Source organism: Pocillopora damicornis, chromosome 9 (genome assembly GCF_964200805.1).
Source record: "Pocillopora damicornis chromosome 9, jaPocDami1.2, whole genome shotgun sequence".
Lineage (NCBI taxonomy): Eukaryota > Metazoa > Cnidaria > Anthozoa > Scleractinia > Pocilloporidae > Pocillopora > Pocillopora damicornis.
This window is the reverse complement of record NC_142678.1, coordinates 1791958-1811625: the sequence shown is the minus strand read 5'-3', so window position 1 is coordinate 1811625 and position 19668 is coordinate 1791958. Positions and strand designations below refer to the sequence as shown.

The following is a 19668-nucleotide window of genomic DNA, read 5'->3' as shown; positions in this document are numbered from 1 at the left end:
TGAATGAGAGAACTCCTAAAATCAGATAATGTGTTTGTTAAGGAAAGTCAGGCAAGTACATTTAACGCGATTCGATCACCCCTGATGAAGGCACTACACAGGAAAGTCGAAACGTTGGGGCTATAAATTATAAATTATAAATTCTCGGTTACATTCATTAAATCTCTAAACCGGAGTAGCTAGCATCAAACCATGTCTGATTGTCCACCTGATTCCCTTTTGAACTTTAACATATCTTACATTTAATGTATTTACTGAAGTGAACACCGTAGTGCTTATTAAACTGTTTGGGCCGGTTATTTACACGGTTTTACACAAGCACTGGGCCTTTCATATTCTCTATAAGAGGGTTGTCTTCATGAAATAAATGGCTTTCGACTGCTAACTTTTGGCCCTCTTGACACTGTTTGCAAAAAGAAGATGTTCAGATAAAAGATTCAGCTATTCAGAAGATAGTTTAGACGCGGTTTTATCAAACAATGATTAATATTTGATTAAAAAAGCGATCCTTCAGCAGCATTACCGATGTGGCGTCTTTATAAGGAAGGCTTTTATTGCAAAATCAGATTTTTCTTTCACTGACAATAATCACGGTAAATCATTCGCAGATATTTGTATAGAAACAAAGACTAGTTGAACGTTCCAGGAGTCTTGCTTTTTTTGCCAGTTGAAATTTTCAAAGATGGTGTAGATTATCATGTTGTTGCGCACTAGTTACTTAATTTTCTCATAACCATCGAATAAAAGACAGCATTATTTTGACTTGGTGTTTACTTCAAGTCGAAGGCGCTGCGCTATTGAGATTTTCTTACAGGATGAACTAATTCATCTTACATGACATAGTTGATTTGCGGCGTTTTCCCGCTGATCTTAAGCGCGCGGTCTCGAATCCCGGACCACTTCCCATCCTGGACGGAGTTGAATAACGTCTGGGCAAGCGCTTGGCTTTGGCGCGGAAAAGTCCGCAGAAAACAGATTTTGAGTGGCTTTCATGTTTGATTTTCCATTCTGTTACTTCTAAGTGTTGTTTCCCTTGTCACTTTTCTTTTAAAGGGAAACCTCCAAAAACTTTGTACACCCCCAAAATATTTTGAAAATGTAATTTTCTCCTTAAAAACATTGGAGAGAGGAAATGCCTCCAGCCCCGTTTGTCTCTGCAAATTTCGATGAATTTTAAACCTTGTGCGCTTGGGTCCGCGTTATTGACCGCATAAATTTGACGTAGCATAATTTTATTTAGCTCTGCCCTTCCCGTGAGCCTCCCCGTGATCGGTGGCGTGATCACCTTCTGCATAAATTGGCTTGTATTTCCGTATCACGTGACTTAATTATCATGACGTTAAACCTCCTGGTCTTCCGTTTAGCAGCCATTAACTTTGTTGAGTTATGTTTATGCGCGGTGTCCTAACGTTGATCGTAACATCCTCATTCTGATTCCTGCTGACGAACCATTTACATCTTCGATCGGCCACTGAAAGCTGTAGTTGGTTGGCACTTAATCCGTGTTAAACGTCCTAAGCCGGTAAGTACACCATACTACCTTTGCTAATGATCAGTACAGATAACTTAGCCGCCAAATATTTCAGTCAAGGTGAGTCAACGGAGATTTACAGATTGGTTACCCTATTTGATCGCTGCAGACTGCTGTCATGAGTTGTACTCTTGTTTAAGTCACATGGAATCCAAATCAAAACGAATCGGCTTCTAAAATACCTTATTATCTCGACGGAGGCAGCTTTTGCAATCTCAGCACTCAAAAATATCCCGTAATAATTTTGTGGTCATGTTAGTGTGTATTTTCATGCATTTTTGTTACAACTAATTTTTTAAAGATACACATTGATAAACGTCATTTCTTGGCGAATACATTTGTATCTAGTAGTAATTCTCACTATACTTGCCTCCGCTTTCTGGTGATATTAAGTTTTCATTATAGAAATGATTTATCAAGGGAGATCAATTTCTCAATTTGCATGTAGCTTACGTTAAAAAATAAGGCGCTCAGCATTAGAAGAGTTGTGGAGATGGATTTGGGTAATTTTGGCGGCCATGAGGTTTTTAATAGCTTTGGAGTTCAAACAAACCATCAAACGTCCAAAGCTACATGTAGATCGCTTGTCTTAAGAACATTTGTAATACTCACACTGTTGATCAGTCAATAATTACATAGGTACCCAGTCACCTTGCCATCAGGAAGACTGGCCACCAGTGAGCTTGGCATCAAAGTGTAAAATTTGTGCTTTTAAGTGGCCATATCCAATTGTCTCACAGAGTTTAAAATAACTACAAAAACCAGTAAGTCAGGGTGTTTTAAAACATGCAAGTCTTGTTTTGTCAAGTTTTGGTAAAGCTCAAATCAAAGCAGTCAATCAACAGAATATCTGTAATTGATCAACTTTGTGTTAAATTATTAATCTTGCCACTAAAGTGTGTTACCTCACCACCAAACACTCATCTGGTGGTGATTGTTGTAATTGTATTTAGGTGGCTCCATAGGGTGTTTGCTCAACATTGGTGTGTCCACCAGTGTATTGTTTTTCTAGGAAATTTTTCATGTTTTCCCTTTTCTATGTCATTAAAAGTATTCAAAAGGTGACAAGCAAGGATTGGACTGTCGTTTGCTGTAGTATATATTAATAAAATTATTTTTATTATTAAGCTAGGGTTCCACAAAGGGAAGTGCTTGCTGGTGATAATTTGGCTTTGCCTTTGATTTTCTTCAATTTTCTTTGGTGAAATCTCTCAAAATTTTCACAAGTTGTGAAAATTGTCCTGACAATCATTTAAAAGCTGAAAAAAAATAGGGTGAGAAAAGAAATTTTCTTGCTATTTGGAATTTTGTGTTTTCTTCCTCTATCTCAAATTTGGTCCTATGAATTTTTTTTATTGACAGGCACTAGGAAGGACACAAATATGCTCAATGGTTCAGCAAATCTTAGGAAATTCCACTGAAGGAAATATGATAAATTTTACTTGAAAGATCCCTATTTTCTTTGTCACAAAACATTACGTAATGGAATAGAAATTTGCCAAGATTGGTATCCGAGCATGTGTAGACTTTTGAATCATGGATCATGTGTATTCATTTGGTATGTTTATTTTGGACTTGCAAAATTCTTGGACATACATGTAGAACACAAGCAATGCTGGACAGTGGTGGCCCTGTATTCTGTAGTTGTTCCATGAAAGATAATAAAGTACATACCTTTAAGCAATTCATTTTGAGGAATCCTTGCAAGCGTCATTGAAATGCTGCAGTATGGCAAATATAATTCTCATAGTGCATGTCACTTGGTTATTATTGTCGTAAAAATAGAAACTGTTCATATTTACCGTGCTTACAAAATGAACATTCCTTGAGACCTTGTGCAAATGTTTGTTTGTCAACAACTTGAGTTCCTTGAAGATTTTTAGCTGCTGTCTGTTGGTGGAAATCAGAGCCACTTTTGGGACCAAAACTTCATGATTGATCAAAACAATAATTTTATCTTCCTAGGACAGAAAAAACCAAACATCCTGAACATTGTAGGTTACTTACCTGAGATAACCTTAGAGCATGTTTTGTAGGTGGTTCCTTTTCCTTGCAGCCATCTTTGTAATTCAGGTTTCCATGACCAAATTTTTTAGCCTTTACTTGATGATTTCCTCATCGTTTTCTTTATTTTTGAGGTCTTCTTGAAGCAACTGAAAATGCAGTGAGTGTTGTATTGGCCTTTTTCAGGTGTAAAAGGTCTAGAAATATCTTAGGTGTTGTTGCTGGAATTCTCAGAGTCCATAATGTGGATATATATCTTTTACATACCTCTTGATCTGAGTCATGCAGTTGTATTGAACTGCCATATTTGTTTTGTTTGGCGATATTTTTAAAGCTCCACCATGTTTGGGTCCAGATCTCGCATGGTCAAAAAACTCTATGGAGCCACTTTAAATATGGCTATTAAATGTTTGATTAAAAACTGCATGTTTGCTTGAGCATTAGCTTATTGCTTGTGGTTGTTATGGGTAAAAAGGTTAAGATGATTTCCTTGTGAGCGTTTAAGAGGCTGTCTCTCTTATTTCCACCCGGTCAATTTTGCGTCAAAAATAATTTTGCCTGAAACTCTGTTAACAGAAAGACTTTACCTAGGAAAGAACTAAATTAGATTTGGTTTGATTCGAAATAATTTTCTGACTGCATTACGGGCCATAATTATTTCCCAGTCCGTAGGGACCGTCGCAACGTTTCTAAAATTGAAAAATAGGCATATTTTGTAACGTTGTAAAATATTTGATTCGCATAGTTAAGCCACAGAATTTATATCAGATTGCTTAAAAACCTTTCTAGTTTGCCAAGAAAGTTAGAATTTGCCCTCTCGACAAATTTGAAAAGGCGAATTTTAGCATATTCTGACCACTAGAAATCGCCATCGGCCGATGGCCGTAAATAACCTTGATTAAGACGCTAAGTTTTGGGATTTGGGACCTGGTTGACGATTCTATCCTACACAGCCGTTAAGTTTAGACCTTTATAGGCAAAAATATGCAAAAACCCCTGTACGTTTTCGATTTTTTAAAAGTTATGACCGTTTGAATCAGCACATGTACGAGCATTCGCGATTTTTCCGCCTACACCAAAATCGAACCACTGGAGCAGATTTCGTCATAAATACAGCTTACCCGCTTTGCAGCCCGGCTTCATGGCTCACTTCAGAATTTTTCTAATAACCAAATTGGTGAAATCCATGATAACTTCAACAAATAGCTAGGTAATGCCTTCGAAAAGTAGGCGGCATCCATCGTGATTCGTGGTATCAAAACAATTGCCGGAATTGGCCACATTTCGCGGTGAATCACCCATTTAACATCGCTGCAGAGCTGAATTTTTTCCAAAATCAGAATATAAACTCTCCATGTCTGGAAGCTGAGGGAGAAATGAAGGTTTTAGGCTTCTGAAGTGAAGAATTAATCGCTTAAATTTAGATCCAGTTCGATGTTATACTGTTCTCACAAAGGTCCGCACAAAAGAGAAGACCGCTGATAGCTTGTGCCGTACGTTGTGCCATATGGTTTTGTTTTGTATCCCAAAGTAATATTTGGGCAGAAAAATTTTGGATGAAAAGAATAAATGCTTTTACCTGGAGTTTGATATCATATAATGAATAAATCAATTTCAAATATCCTGAGCTTGCTTCTCTCGGTTCCGCGTCGATTGTGTCCACAGAACAGCAACCTGTCAATAGCCAGAGAAATCATGGGTTTATGTGAAATTTCAGATATTCCTCCCTTCCCAAACTGGTGAACTGGACTTTATGATAACTCAAGCAAATACCTCCAAAATTAAGCGGTCGGCATCTGTCGATACTCTTCTTTGACTCGTTGTTGCGAACTAAACTCGAAAACTAAAGCCATGTTTCGCGCTTAATGTCCCGTTGAAACTTTGGATTGCAGCTGTATTCTCTTCAAGAATCAGTCATAGAACTCCCCTTGTAAGTCTATGTGTCAAAGTTTGGCGTTTTGGAATTTAAAGCTGAACGATTGCACTATCGCGCATAACAAAGGTCCGCATTAATCATTGCGGGCGAACCCGCTAACCCTTTATTTTTTTTTTGGAAGGCCTGCAAGTGTAATATGGCATGCAAGTGCTTTTTCGAAACCAGAGAGGCTTCAGTCTGTAGCGAGTCTTCAGCGAGGTTGTTAAAGCTTTCATTGGACAGAGGATACGCATTGACGAAACACCCAGTGAAGGGAACAACAGCTGCAGTAAGAATAGTAGACGAATCAAAGAACACTCTGTATAAATAAGATCGAGCATTTTAGTAGCTTCCACAACTTCGATTCGAATATGGAGATATCTGAGAGTTTGGAAATGTTATGGCATCGGTAAAGGGAAGTACATTCCATATGACGTAATTTATATCAAGCACCAAGGTCAAACGTCCCTTCAAACCATAGAATCTCAAGGGTTTTATGATCCTCCTGAAAAACGTTTGGTCAAGCGTCGTTCAAAGGGCAGCAAGGAAACAGAGAGTAGAACGCCATTGTTTGAATGCTCTGTGTTTGGATGTGTTGAAGTGTTCGAAACCTTTTCGCAGCTGGAGCTGCACCTGGACGTTGGAAAGCATACAGTCAGCAGGTTAAAGCCAGTATGATGCAATCAAAAGGGACTGGGCCCTTAAGTTCTCGTCGATAGATACCGCTGGTATCGAGTGTTCGAGCTGTTCGTTAGATTCTAGTACACCACTCACTTCTTCCGTGGATAATTCGCCCCACTTGTCTTTACGAACAGGATGGGCCGTGAGCAAACCAAGGGGCAGCGTTAGATTTTCAGAGAAGGTAAAAGAATACCTAACGGCACGGTTTACACTTGGAGAAAGAACTGGGCGAAAGGCCGACCCCGCCCAAGTTGCAGTGTACATGCGAAATGCGAAAAATGAATCAAATGCACGTTTGTTCACTAGAGAACAGTAGCTGACAAAGAACCAAGTTTAGAGCTTTTTCTCCCGGCTAGCAGCAATGCGGCGAAAAGATCAGGGTGTGATCGGGATATCACTGGATGAGGAGGAAGATATCCAATGCGTCCAGGAAAATTCCGAGAGATAAGATCTGGTAGACAAAGTTAACAAAGAGATCAAAGTCTCACATCCAATCTGCTACGATACGTAGGACCTCTGTGAACGTTACCACAATAACACACTTCAGAAATTCAATGTGGTTTTGTTGAGAGCCATCTGTAGTCATTTTGAGATCCCTGTAAAATTGAGATACAAAAAACAGATCCTCATACACAAACTGTCGGACGTGATTAGTGATTGTCAGTGTGTTTCTCAGTAGACTTATGTAGACAATGTCTTATACGGTGGCTGAAAGTGTAGAATATGCTCTACAGATACAAACTACCTTTACTTCCGATATCAATTTCTGACGGCGTTGTTATAGTGTAATATATTATAATATCTAGTAGTCGGTGAAATGTTTTGATGAAATCGATTGAAAATTTACCAAAAGCAAAACTTATAACATCTATTCATACGAAGCATGTGTCAAGTTTTTAACACGTTGGTAGCCGATTTCTCCGGCTATTGACAGGTTGCTGTTCTGTGGACACAATCGACGCGGAACCGAGAGAAGCAAGCTCAGGATATTTGAAATTGATTTATTCATTATATGATATCAAACTCCAGGTAAAAGCATTTATTCTTTTCATCCAAAATTTTTCTGCCCAAATATTACTTTGGGATACAAAACAAAACCACATGGCACAACGTACGGCACAAGCTATCAGCGGTCTTCTCTTTTGTGCGGACCTTTGTGAGAACAGTATAACATCGAACTGGATCTAAATTTAAGCGATTAATTCTTCACTTCAGAAGCCTAAAACCTTCATTTCTCCCTCAGCTTCCAGACATGGAGAGTTTGTATTCTGATTTTGGAAAAAATTCAGCTCTGCAGCGATGTTAAATGGGTGATTCACCGCGAAATGTGGCCAATTCCGGCAATTGTTTTGATACCACGAATCACGATGGATGCCGCCTACTTTTCGAAGGCAATACCTAGCTATTTGTTGAAGTTATCATGGATTTCACCAGTTTGGTTATTAGAAAAATTCTGAAGTGAGCCATGAAGCCGGGCTGCAAAGCGGGTAAGCTGTATTTATGACGAAATCTGCTCCAGTGGTTCGATTTTGGTGTAGGCGAAAAAATCGCGAATGCTCGTACATGTGCTGATTCAAACGGTCATAACTTTTAAAAAATCGAAAACGTACAGGGGTTTTTGCATATTTTTGCCTATAAAGGTCTAAACTTAACGGCTGTGTAGGATAGAATCGTCAACCAGGTCCCAAATCCCAAAACTTAGCGTCTTAATCAAGGTTATTTACGGCCATCGGCCGATGGCGATTTCTAGTGGTCAGAATATGCTAAAATTCGCCTTTTCAAATTTGTTGAGAGGGCAAATTCTAACTTTCTTGGCAAACTAGAAAGGTTTTTAAGCAATCTGATATAAATTCTGTGGCTTAACTATGCGAATCAAATATTTTACAACGTTACAAAATATGCCTATTTTTCAATTTTAGAGACGTTGCGACGGTCCCTACGGACTGGGAAATAATTATGGCCCGTAATGCAGTCAGAAAATTATTTCGAATCAAACCAAATCTAATTTAGTTCTTTCCTAGGTAAAGTCTTTCTGTTAACAGAGTTTCAGGCAAAATTATTTTTGACGCAAAATTGACCGGGTGGAAATAAGAGAGACAGCCTCTTAAATCACTTGCTTTGTAGACAAAAATAAATGTGTGGGATTGAAACCATTTCTTGTCGATCTTGTCGTTTGTTTTTTTTTTAATCAAAAAGTTACTGTCAATTTGGTTTACTTTTCCTTTGATGAACATTTTAAATATTTACAGGCTTGACTTTGTTGTTCAATGGTCCATTTGATATTTCTTTGATTGGATCAAATTGGTTGCATTTTGATTGTTACGTGCATTTGACTCATCTTCTGCCATCTTGAAAAAACTATCAAGCTTTCAGCTTGGCTCTGCGGTATTGCTCATGGCATTCTTGTGGTGATGCTCATGAGACTCAAAATCAAACTAAGAGTTGCTGAAAACTTTTAATTTTTTCCTAATTAGCCAATGAGCTTAGTGGCAAATTTACTGGTGACGAGTCTTCCACACAGTAAGATAAATGCAAACCATGAAATAACATTTAATTTCCATTCTCTTGTGAAAAGATATGACATTGAAATAGTAAGGATTTGTTATTGGAACAAAGTCTAAATTGGGCAGCAGATTTTTATGATCAATGGAATTTGAAAGTTTGTCAGGGAGGGGGGTTTGAGGTACCGGTAATTAGATCTTTCTTGCTAAAACAAGCCCTTTTGACAGTTTTGCAAAAACTTTGCTGCATAGGTGATATTTTCTGTTTCACTCCCATGAGTGACCAAGACAGAATTTCTTCTTACAATATCAATACAATATCAAGAAGGCAAGTAATGAGAATAAAGAAAAATATCAATTAAGGGATTATAAGTTGATCCAAAACCAAATTCTCCAAACTAACATTTTGAGAACTGTATGACAGCCAGTAAGGAGAATTGCTTCTGAGATCATGGGAGTGAAAGGGTTAAGATTGTTGAGAGCACAGTTTGGATGAGCAAGGGTTAAACTTTGTTTTTTGAAATAACAGCCCCTAGTATCCAAATTTATTTCTCTTTTCATGCATACCATTTGTAACAGATGGTAATTTATAACACTGCACTTTTGTCTATCTTTTTGGATTGGTTTGTTTGTTTTGCTTGGCTGGTTCAAAGGAAGCATTGAAGGAGTAGATTTTCAATAGCATTTTATAGCTGGTGTCCTAGTGGTTACTTATAAGATGTGTGCCAATGCAGATGTCTAAAATCTGGATAACACCAAATATTTTCAGGTTTTTTTTTCTTATTCAAACTATTTTTTTCCACTAAAGGAAGGACCTAGGTTTTATTAAATACTACACAATGAAGTTTCTTAGGGAGATGCTTATCCATATGACTGGTTGATATTTTATATTTTTTTAATTGACCTCTGATTTCACTTTGCACATTATCATGAAATTGGATAGAGTGTGTTGATTTTGTTCCTTATTTTTGTCTGAAATATTGAGTAATTGCATATCAAAAAATTCTATCTGGCACTGGGGAATGACTTCTGCATCTAAAGAGATAAATACAATGAAATATACTCACCTCTGTAAATTCTCTGAGAGTGACATATAGTGAAAGGAAGAGACATTGTAGTTACCCATAAGAAACTGCTCAATATGACTAAGCTTTTTTCAAATCAGGATAATTTAGCCCACTATACACAGATAATTTCCTTTCTTAATTTTTTCATCAATTCTACATATATATATGTTTACATGCAGGGACTACTGTTATTTCTCCTTGGGGTTCTGGCCTGTGGGTCAGAAACCTTTCAGGGGCATTAAGAAATGATTTTCCAACTATGGCAGCCTACTACTGCCTTCTAGGAATGCAATCTAATGCCCCTAGGCATTAAGGAGCTTGGTTGAAAGTTATCTAAGTGGGTGATAAATTTACCCCCTTCTTTTGGCGATATTTAAGATGAAGACCACCACACATTCTGTGAAATTGTTTAAATTCGTGGAATCTGTTTTTGATCTTCATAGCCCCCCTTACTTACTTGGAAGTAATTTTTGTCTCTTCTGTTCTGGAAGCATGCTGTTATGGGGCTTGCTTGCAGCCCACTCCTCGGTATTGCAATGAGAGTGGGGAAGCTTGTAGGTTTCCGTGTCACGGCAACACAAGAGCGTGCAAGGTCCTTAAGGATTCTTGCTGGGAAATGAACCCCCCCCCCTCCCCCAAAGACCTATGCCACACTGGCTTTGCTTGCTGGCTCGAATCTCAAAGGCCTCTTTCCACTTGTGCTGATGTCACTCTTTACAGTGGCCAATTTACGTTATCAACTCAGTTGCTAACACTGAAATACCCTGTTATGCTCTCCCACTGACACAGCACTAAAGTTTTTGTAGAAATTTACCCCCTTTATTCATCAGCACCATTAAGAGATTGCAGGCAGGCTCACAGGCATAAGCCCAAAAGTTAAACGAAAGACAAACTCAAGGTTAGGACCGTTGAGTTTGGCCATTTTATTGCTCTGTCTTCAGTAAATATTTTTGCTCTGTTACACAGTGGAACATGGCATGTTTTGCCCATTCCATTTCCGTAATACGGTAAAATTGCATAATTTTGAACAAATTGTGGTAAAACATACATTTTGTCCAGTTTGTTGCGTAAAGTTTTACGTCAATCATTTGTCTTCACTTATGAAGCCGTGATCATTGTAATCATCTCTACAATTGACAAACAATACTAATTGTTGTAAACTTCGAGACGTAATTTCTTGATTCCCTTTATTGATTCGTACTTACTACCACATCTAATTCGTATCGTAAAACCTAAAACCTTGTAACTTCGCATAAAACTCGTCTTCGCTTCGAAAAGGGTGCTAATCAAAGTCTATTATGCACATGTGATTATATTACTTGGCTCACGTGTCCGTCAATCAACAAAATCACTTCTGCACTGTACAAACAAAACAATATATCTCGTTACGTTAATCGTTCTCGCGTGGGACGTCTCAATGTTTCTTACACTAATCATAGAAGATGTTATGTGGTGAATGACACAGGCGTACTTGGAGTAAAAGAACTACAAGTGCTCCCAATAGGAGTGGAACATACGATCTTCCGATGAGTTCTTTGAATGCTCTACTACTGAGCTATAGGAGACTCGTGACAGGCTTGGCCATTAAACTAGGTCCATGGTGACAAACTTCCGAACCACTAATCGAAAGGTTGTCGGGTCGACCCCTATTGACATCTCGCGGAGTTATTATTTTTTCTGAGTATACCTGTGCCATTCACTAAATAACATCATCTTTCATTTAAACAGTAGGCTTAAATAATAAAACTCACCATCTTAATAAAAATCAATTTTTTTTGGAAATGGGAAAGTTCTTCTGTCTGTAGGACAATTTTGTAAAAAAATTTGAAAGGAAATTCTCGTTGTTTAATCTCTTCATAATAATTCAGTTTAGCATGTTTGAGAGATCTCTATATGGTAGATTTATAGAATCTACAGAGAAAGTGTTATATGTAAGATCTGACTATGAATTGGACTGTATTGTGTTATTAGGGAATACAAGAAATCGTGAACACCGAAAACATATCTCTAATATTTTTGTGTCAAGGAAAATAAGCCAACCGCGTGAAAAATCGTGACTGTCCGTTGTGTAAATGCTAATCGAGTTGTTCTTTTGCAGTTTTCAGAGGTGTCTGTTGGTATAACCGAGACTTATTACCACCCTTCGTTGCGAGATTGATGGTTAGCTATCTTCACGGCAGCATTGAGAGAAGTTGCGAGTTCATTGCTAGTACACTTAAAAAAAGACGAGCAGAATTCGAATATAAACCCATCTCCACCAGGTAATCTTTTGCATCTAAAACTTCCGTTAACCATCGTTCTCTCCTCTTGAAGGAGAAATTTGTGGAATTTGTAACCCCTCAGGTAACTGGCCTAGGAGGTCTTTCCTAACAATTGTTTCAGGTTAGAATTTCTTCAGTAATATTGATTCTTTTTCAGTCAAAACCATTCACTATATGTGTTCTATTCTCATCTTTTGACTCAAAGAAAACTCTTGTAATTTCGTCTTTCTCTATAAAAAAAGTGAACTTGTAAGGCCGTTTGTCGCGGAGTCTCCACGACTCTGAGTCAGAGTCTGGGATTAGTCGTGGGGACTGGGGCGGTTAAGGCTTAGCATCTCAGAGACGAATTTGGAGCTTGAAGGAGCGACAGAAAGTTTTGTTTAGAGACTTGAACGAACCTTTCGCTTAGTGATTAATTCACGACACGGTTTTTTCATCCTGGGCATCAACGTTTTCTATTTTAAACCTAACATTTAAATCTAAACTCAACTTCCTCACCTGTGATATCTTCAAGCCTTTATAACTCTTTTTTTTAGATTATCATGTCGCTGTAATAAAACAAGTTTGTTGTCAGTTACATAGATAACTACCATTTATGGAATCATTGATAACCTCAAGCCGGCGAAGAACCATCATGGAAACCATATTAAGTTAACCACAGCAAGGAAACATCTTTCAGGATTGTGCGCTGGAGATTTATTTGAAGAAGGGTGGCCCTAAGCATGACTGACCCAGCAACCTCTTACAGTATCATGGGAACCGTATCTGGGTTCCATGGTGATGTTCAGCAAGCGAAGGACAATCGTCTTCGTGAGCTGGATTTCCGTTTGAAGAATTTAGGACCTGAGCATGTTGACGTGGCAGGTTCTTACCATGGCTTGGGGAACGCATTTTATGACTGTGGTGAATTTCAAAAAGCAAAGAAATGTTATAGTCGTGCGCTGAATATTCTTTTGAAGAATTTGGGACCTGAGCATGTTGACTTGGCATTTTCTTACCATGGCTTGGGGAACGTATGTCGTTCCCTTGGTGAATTGCAGCAAGCAAAGGACTATTATGGTCGTGCGCTGAATATTCGTTTGAAGAATTTAGGACCTGAGAATGTTGACTTGGCATTTTGTTACTATGGCTTGGGGACCACATGTTGTTCCCTTGGTGAATTTCAGGAAGCAAAGGACTATCATGGTCGTGCGCTGAATATTCGTTTGAAGAATTTAGGACCTGAGAATGTTGACTTGGCATTTTGTTACTATGGCTTGGGGACCACATGTTGTTCCCTTGGTGAATTTCAGGAAGCAAAGGACTATTATGGTCGTGCGCTGAATATTTTTTTGAAGAATTTAGGACCTGAGAATGTTAACTTGGCATTTTGTTACAATGTCTTGGGGACCACATGTGGTGCCCTTGGGGAATTGCAGCAAGCAGAGGACTATTATGGTCGTGCGCTGAATATTCGTTTGAAGAATTTAGGAACTGAGTATGTTGACTTGGCATTTTGGTACTATGGCTTGGGGAACTTATTTCTTGCCAGCGGTGAATTTCAGGGAGCAAAGGACTTTTATGGTCATGCGCTGGATATTTGTTTGAAGAATTTGGGACCTGAGCACGATCTCGCGGCTTATTCTTACAGTAGCTTGGGGACCGTATGTGGTTCCATTGGTGATCTTGCACAAGCAAAGGATAACTTTGAGCGTGCGCGTAACATTCTTGCAAAGAGGTCGGGGCCTGAAAATTTGATTGTGGCAGAGTGTTACAGAAACCTAGCCGACATCTGTCATGTCATTGGTATCCCTAAGCAGGCAAAGGATTGGAATGAGCGAGTGTAAACCATTCTTCGCAAAAATAATAGGGCTGAGAGAGCTGATGTCCCTTCTTTGAGCAAGTTTCAGGCTGTGCACTCAGTCCCGCCTTATATTTTGGCCAGAGGATCCACCGCGAAGGCCGCTTATCAGAGAGCTCTTGAAACGGGAAAGACATTCGATAAGCGGGCTAAAATCTTGTTGATTGGCCAAGACCGGGTTGGAAAAACTAGTGTCTTACGTTCTCTGAAAGGTGAACTATTCAGACAAGATGAATCGAGCACATTGGGGGTGCAAATAGACATGCCTCTGAAACATGTTGGTGAAAAACCATGGAAGAATTCCAAAGAGGAACAAGAAAAAAGTACCTTCCATTACAAATGTGCTCTAAATATTAGTAACCAGTTATTAACTGAACCACCAAACGAAATTTACGTGGACAGCGAAGTTACGAAGCAAACAGAGACTGATGAGACACAGAGAACAGAGGGGATGATCGGTGAAATAGGATCAAACGTGGGTATGTACCTCATTACAAAATGTTGATTTGGTTTCTGTGTTGTTGAAAAACTTTACGCTAGTAAATCACAGAGGTTGCACGTTACATTACCTTTTACAAGGTGCTACTAAGACCGGAAGGGGACGTGATAGGAGACAGGTTGTTGTTGGAGTTTTAAAATTCAACAGCTCGCACACAAGTAACGACGATTTTTTAAAATGGATTTTTACGGCGTTATTTAACCCGTTTTCTCGGCAGGTCTGCAACACATCTTTGTTGAAGGCTTATCGAGTGATACCAACAACAGCTTGACACGAGTTTCACTCCTGAAGATATGCTTCTAGAACAATTTATGATTACATCATGTTATTTGTAAATCAGTATGCATGGCTAAGCTCACGACTTCATCGTAACAAGGTAAACAACAGACCCTTACGGAATTTTTTCGAGTATTCTACAACTTTATTGACACGCAAAATTATAATCTTACGTTTTTAAACCTGAAAAACAAGCCGTCAAAGTAAGGAAAAAGACAAAAAGGAAAAAAAAAAACGGCAACGACAACCACAGCACAACAGCGAACTATTACTGGGTTAAATGGAGTTAATCAAAGCTAATTTTCTTTCAGAATTCTTCAATGAGGTTGGACCGAAGAGCTCGCCAAAGGTTTTCAATACATTTTATTGTCCATTTATATTTAAACGTGATATTTATGCTTTTTATGAATGGTCAACTTCCATTCCAACTTTGCTAATTGAATTGACTTTTATCTGTTTTCGTTTCAATTCAGGGAAAGCGAGATCATGACTTAGAACCGAGGACTCGGGTGAACTCAGATAAAATTTCTCCGATAAGACAAGGGGACAATGGGCATAACGAGAAGCGAAACAGTGACATGCCGGATGAAGTGGTGCGACTAACTAGTGAAAACCTCTTGAGGATAGAGTCCGTGAAGGATGACGGCATTTGGCCAGTTTGCATGGATTTTGGTGGTCAAGCCATTTACCGTGCTATTCATCCTATTCTCGCTTCGCGTGAAGCAGTTTATTTGCTAATGGTTGACCCTACCAAAGATCTTTCTGCCCTAGCCCAATGTTTCGTGAAAGAGCCTGATTACGACGAAGTTAAGATTCCGTCTCCTGACAAGAATGACACAAACCTAGATCACATTATGAGGTGGATGGACATGGTGAATTCCTTCAAACACGAAAAGAATGGCGAAGTATTACCACCTGTCATTTTGGTTGGAACACGCGCCGACCTCGTACAAGGAGACCCTGAAATCATGGTTAGGAATGTTAAAGACATCATTTGTGAGACAGCAAGAGAATTCAGTGATCACATAATCGGAAAAACATTTGCAGTTAACAACACTCTTGCGGGTAAGGAACTAGTAGGAGAAGATCCCCAAGTTGTTGCCTTACGGAAAGAGATTCTGAAGGTTGCAGATACCTTACCACATACACAAGTTGAGGTTCCTTTGAAGTGGCTTCAGGTGGAAAATGAAGTTTGTAATCTAGCGAGCAGGGGGACAAATTATGTCACAAGGCAAGACCTCCGAAAGAATATCTGTGACGAAATTTGCAAATTTGAGGTCGAAGATGACTATGAAGTACTTTTAAACTTTTTGCACGATCGTGGCACAGTGGTTTATCATGGTAGGGCTGACGATCCAGGTAGTCTGGTTTTTTTGAGTCCAAAGTGGTTGATTGATGTTTTGTGTCAAATAATATCGGTTGAAAAACAGACAGAAGAGAACACTTTCATTTCAAATCTCCGCAAAGATCTTGGTAAGTACGGCATTCTTGATGCTAAGCTGCTTGATTACTCTTGCACAGAACTGGGCGTTGGCGACATCAAGGAGTCTTTACTTTTCCTCATGAAGAAGTTCAACCTTCTTTTTGAATATACGGGAAAAGATGGCGGTTCCGTGTATCTTGTTCCGTGCATGCTGACCTCCACACCTGACGATGCATTTATGCCGGACGTTTCTGCTAACCCAGGCCCTGCACCCGTTTATGTCACATTCACCACTCAGTACGTCCCTGGTGGTCTCTTTTCAAGAATGGTTGTCCTTTTCTTCGAATCTGTACAAAGACGAATTGCCTGTGATCAGGCAAAGCTCTGGGCTAACTTTGCTCGTTTCTATTTGGGAGATCACACTGCAGTTGATTTTGTTTGCTACAAGCGTGTTATCAAAGTACACGTATGGAATTACACCGATCCAAGTATGGACCCTGTTAAGACCGAGCCTAACGTTTGCTCAGAGGTCTTAAGGTAGGTGCACGTAAGTTAGTCATTCTATATTCGGTTGGTAACTTTTACATTACCAGTTCGTGAAATCGGAAGTAGTTTTTGATGCGATGTGAATTGATCCGACAAGTTTGGTTTGCTCGTAACATCGTTAACCCTTTGATAGTGTAATGGATGTCATAGTCAAGATGTTGTTTTAAAGGAGGCTACAGTTTACTTCATTTCTCTCAGGTGAACATCGTGTACATGACGAACTTTCCGGACATTAACGTATCCACGTGAAAGATTTTCAAGAAAATATATCAACCTCTTTGACAAAAGTCTCTCCCTCTCTTTTAGCTTTTTGAAGACAAGTTTGGAGAGGCTGCACGAGGAGTGTCATTGGCTGCAAACAGTGTCATGGGATCTCTGCGCTAGATGCAATTTGTGTCCACGCGAGTTTGTTCGTGGAACCGGAAAGTGTTATTGGCATGCGGAAGTAGAATGTTGCCACGATGATTGTGCGCATTATGTTTCCTTGACAAGGAAGCCTTTCGTTTGCACGCGTACACAGGGTCCAAAGTTTCGTCCGCCCAAGACTTGGAGTCAGGTAAAGCCAATTCAAGTTCCTTGCGATCAGGTTTTCGTTGTATTTAACCTGCGAAGGGGATTCGAATCAGGTTTGGTCAGACCTTGATATGGCACTGAGCGGCCTAAAGACTGGAAAATGATATTCAAAACGTCTAAGAAATACGTTCCTTTTGTCTCCTATTTGACGTTCCAGTTGATCTCAGGACTCTCAGGACTTTGCCCGAAAGCATTTTTGTCCCTATAGTTGCCGAATCTCCCCTTTGTATGATTATTTGGAGAATACTAACACTGTGAGTAATTTAATTGACTTCAGGCCTTGGACGATGCCAATGGTAAAAACCACAGTGGCCAGTCTTTACAAAGCTTTCCTCAGACTAAGGGTAACTAATTATAACTAATTTTACTTGAAACGTGCGCAAAGTTTGATTAAACTTTTTCTTGGTTGTCCTACGTTTGTCACAAAAACTCAACATTTTCTGACCAAGAAAAAAAATTTATGTTTTCATTGCCCCTGTCGTCATTAGGACAAGCCAACGAAGTAATTTGTTACCTTATGGCCGACAATGTTAAATTGAACGCAACGAAACAAGCTCATTTTCCCGAAAATAAAATAATATCTGGACTAAAAAAATGAAATTATAGCCTTGAGTGTTTTTCAAAACTCGCTAACTCCGGGGGTCCACATATATTTGCCTTTACCAGGCTCTCAATCAGTGGGGAGGAGTGAAAGAGCTGGCGAGCGAAAAACAGGTTGCGTGACCCTCACTCTTTTTGGGTGCCTGCTTTCTTTTTCCTCGTTTCCGTTAACCGTGGGACTTGCTAAGTAATGTTGAATAATGAAACAGAATTGATGGTTTCTTTGTATTCCTCAGGGGTCTCTTCTTTAGCGCGGTGCAGTTCTATTCATTTCGGAAAGCGAGTACTACCGTACCAGACTGCGCAATCAATGGTTCCTGCTAAGATTGCTCGCACAGGTAACAAATGTCACTTTTTAAGGTCGCGATCTTACAGGTTACACAATGTAATATTAAAATGTCGAGAACATCGTAATTGGTTCAGGCACTTCAGAGACTGAGTTCAAGCCGAAGATCTCCGAATCAGTGCCTCCCCTCGAGCACCCCTGCTATCAGGTCAAATTTATTTGAATGTCCAACCTCGAATGAAGGCCCCCCTAATATTTTAAGAAGCCCCTCCCTTCCTACCCCCCCCCCCCCCACCTTACTTAAAGAGTTATTTGTCTCCATAGCTTTGATTTCTTTACATTGTTTTCTCGTTTAACCAAGATTCAACGCGGTCAAGTTTAAATCCAATCATACACTTTTTATTTGCAGATTTCGATAGACCAGAGACAAACCAGGGGGGGGGGGGGACGTTCATTCCCGAGGAAGTGTCTCTCGCAGGTATGTTAAATATACTCTTATCAAATTCTGGTTTTTTCATTCTTCTACTGCGCTCTTTTTATGACATTTCTTTCAATACTCGTAGGAAAAAAATTGAAAGAAGGCACTCTACGTAGTGATGATCACCAGGGACTGTCGAACTCCATCTCAAAAGACTGGAGGAAGCTTGGACGCCAGCTGGGTATTCTCGACGAAGACCTTGATAATATTGATGAAGGGAGACATGATTTGTATGAGAAGGCTTATCGAATGTTTCGGTTGTGGAAGGAAAAAAACGCTTCGAATGCCACGTATCGTGCTCTGTGCCAAGCATTGTGCCACGAGTGTTTAAATCGAAGAGACTTAGCTGAAAGATTTTGCTTTCGCTAAGTATACTATCCTCGGTAGAGGAATAACTGATAGTTAGGAAATGGACTTCTTTCTCACCATGGAAAGCTATGTTTATAACTTCGTGTATGTAATAAAGGGCTTTCATTGACTTTACCATGGTAAGCTGAATTATACACGCGTTTTGATTACTTTTAATCTATTGGAGGATTGATGTAAACGTCATCATTACAAAGATATGTTATTTTATTATTGTATGATGTATATATATTCCATGTTGCCGTGGGTCTGTACAGTAAAGGATTAAAGAAAACGTCAATATGTGGTAAGAACATCAGTGACAAACTCAGCTACCATATCATGACGTCATCTGTCATCTGTAACTTATCAGACGCACAGCGAGTGATTATAATTAGAATTATACGGATGTTTTTACATTTATTTGTAGCCTCAAATTTTTCAATATCATTTGCTCAATTTAATTTTCGAGCTTGAAATGTAAATCAATGACATTTAAAAATAGATGTTGTTTATTATTTAACCCGTGAAAAACTTCACTGATAAATTTAAATATTGTAAACATTGCGCAATGTAAATATACGTTAAAGAGTTTCGAACCATATGGAAACAACTCAATTTTGCTGTGTAGTAAAATTTGTTAGTTAGTGACAACCATTGGTTCAACGCAAGTAAATGTAGTGGTGAAAGGTATTAGGTATAATGCGCGTTAATTAGTGTTGAAGCGCACGGAAAACTCTACAGTTTTTTCAATAACATTTTTATATTTACCACAATAAATGGTATGATTATAAGTTGTTTTTATCGGAAAATTTCGTGTGCCACTATCTTACAGCATAGGG

General features: G+C 39.0%; 1 protein-coding gene across 1 annotated transcript; it reads left to right on the top strand.

Moving 5' to 3' along the window:
- The first annotated feature begins 12004 nt into the window (after nt 1-12004).
- On the top strand, nt 12005-18962 carry LOC149039576 (uncharacterized). Its single transcript, XM_089182937.1, has 9 exons — nt 12005-14279; nt 14887-14924; nt 15049-16535; nt 16851-17100; nt 17395-17461; nt 17784-17831; nt 17954-18055; nt 18413-18481; nt 18567-18962. Exons 1-9 carry the CDS (start codon nt 14063-14065, stop codon nt 18848-18850), a joined length of 2562 nt encoding a protein of 853 aa, XP_089039063.1. The 5' UTR covers nt 12005-14062; the 3' UTR covers nt 18851-18962.
- The last annotated feature ends 706 nt before the right edge of the window (nt 18963-19668 follow it).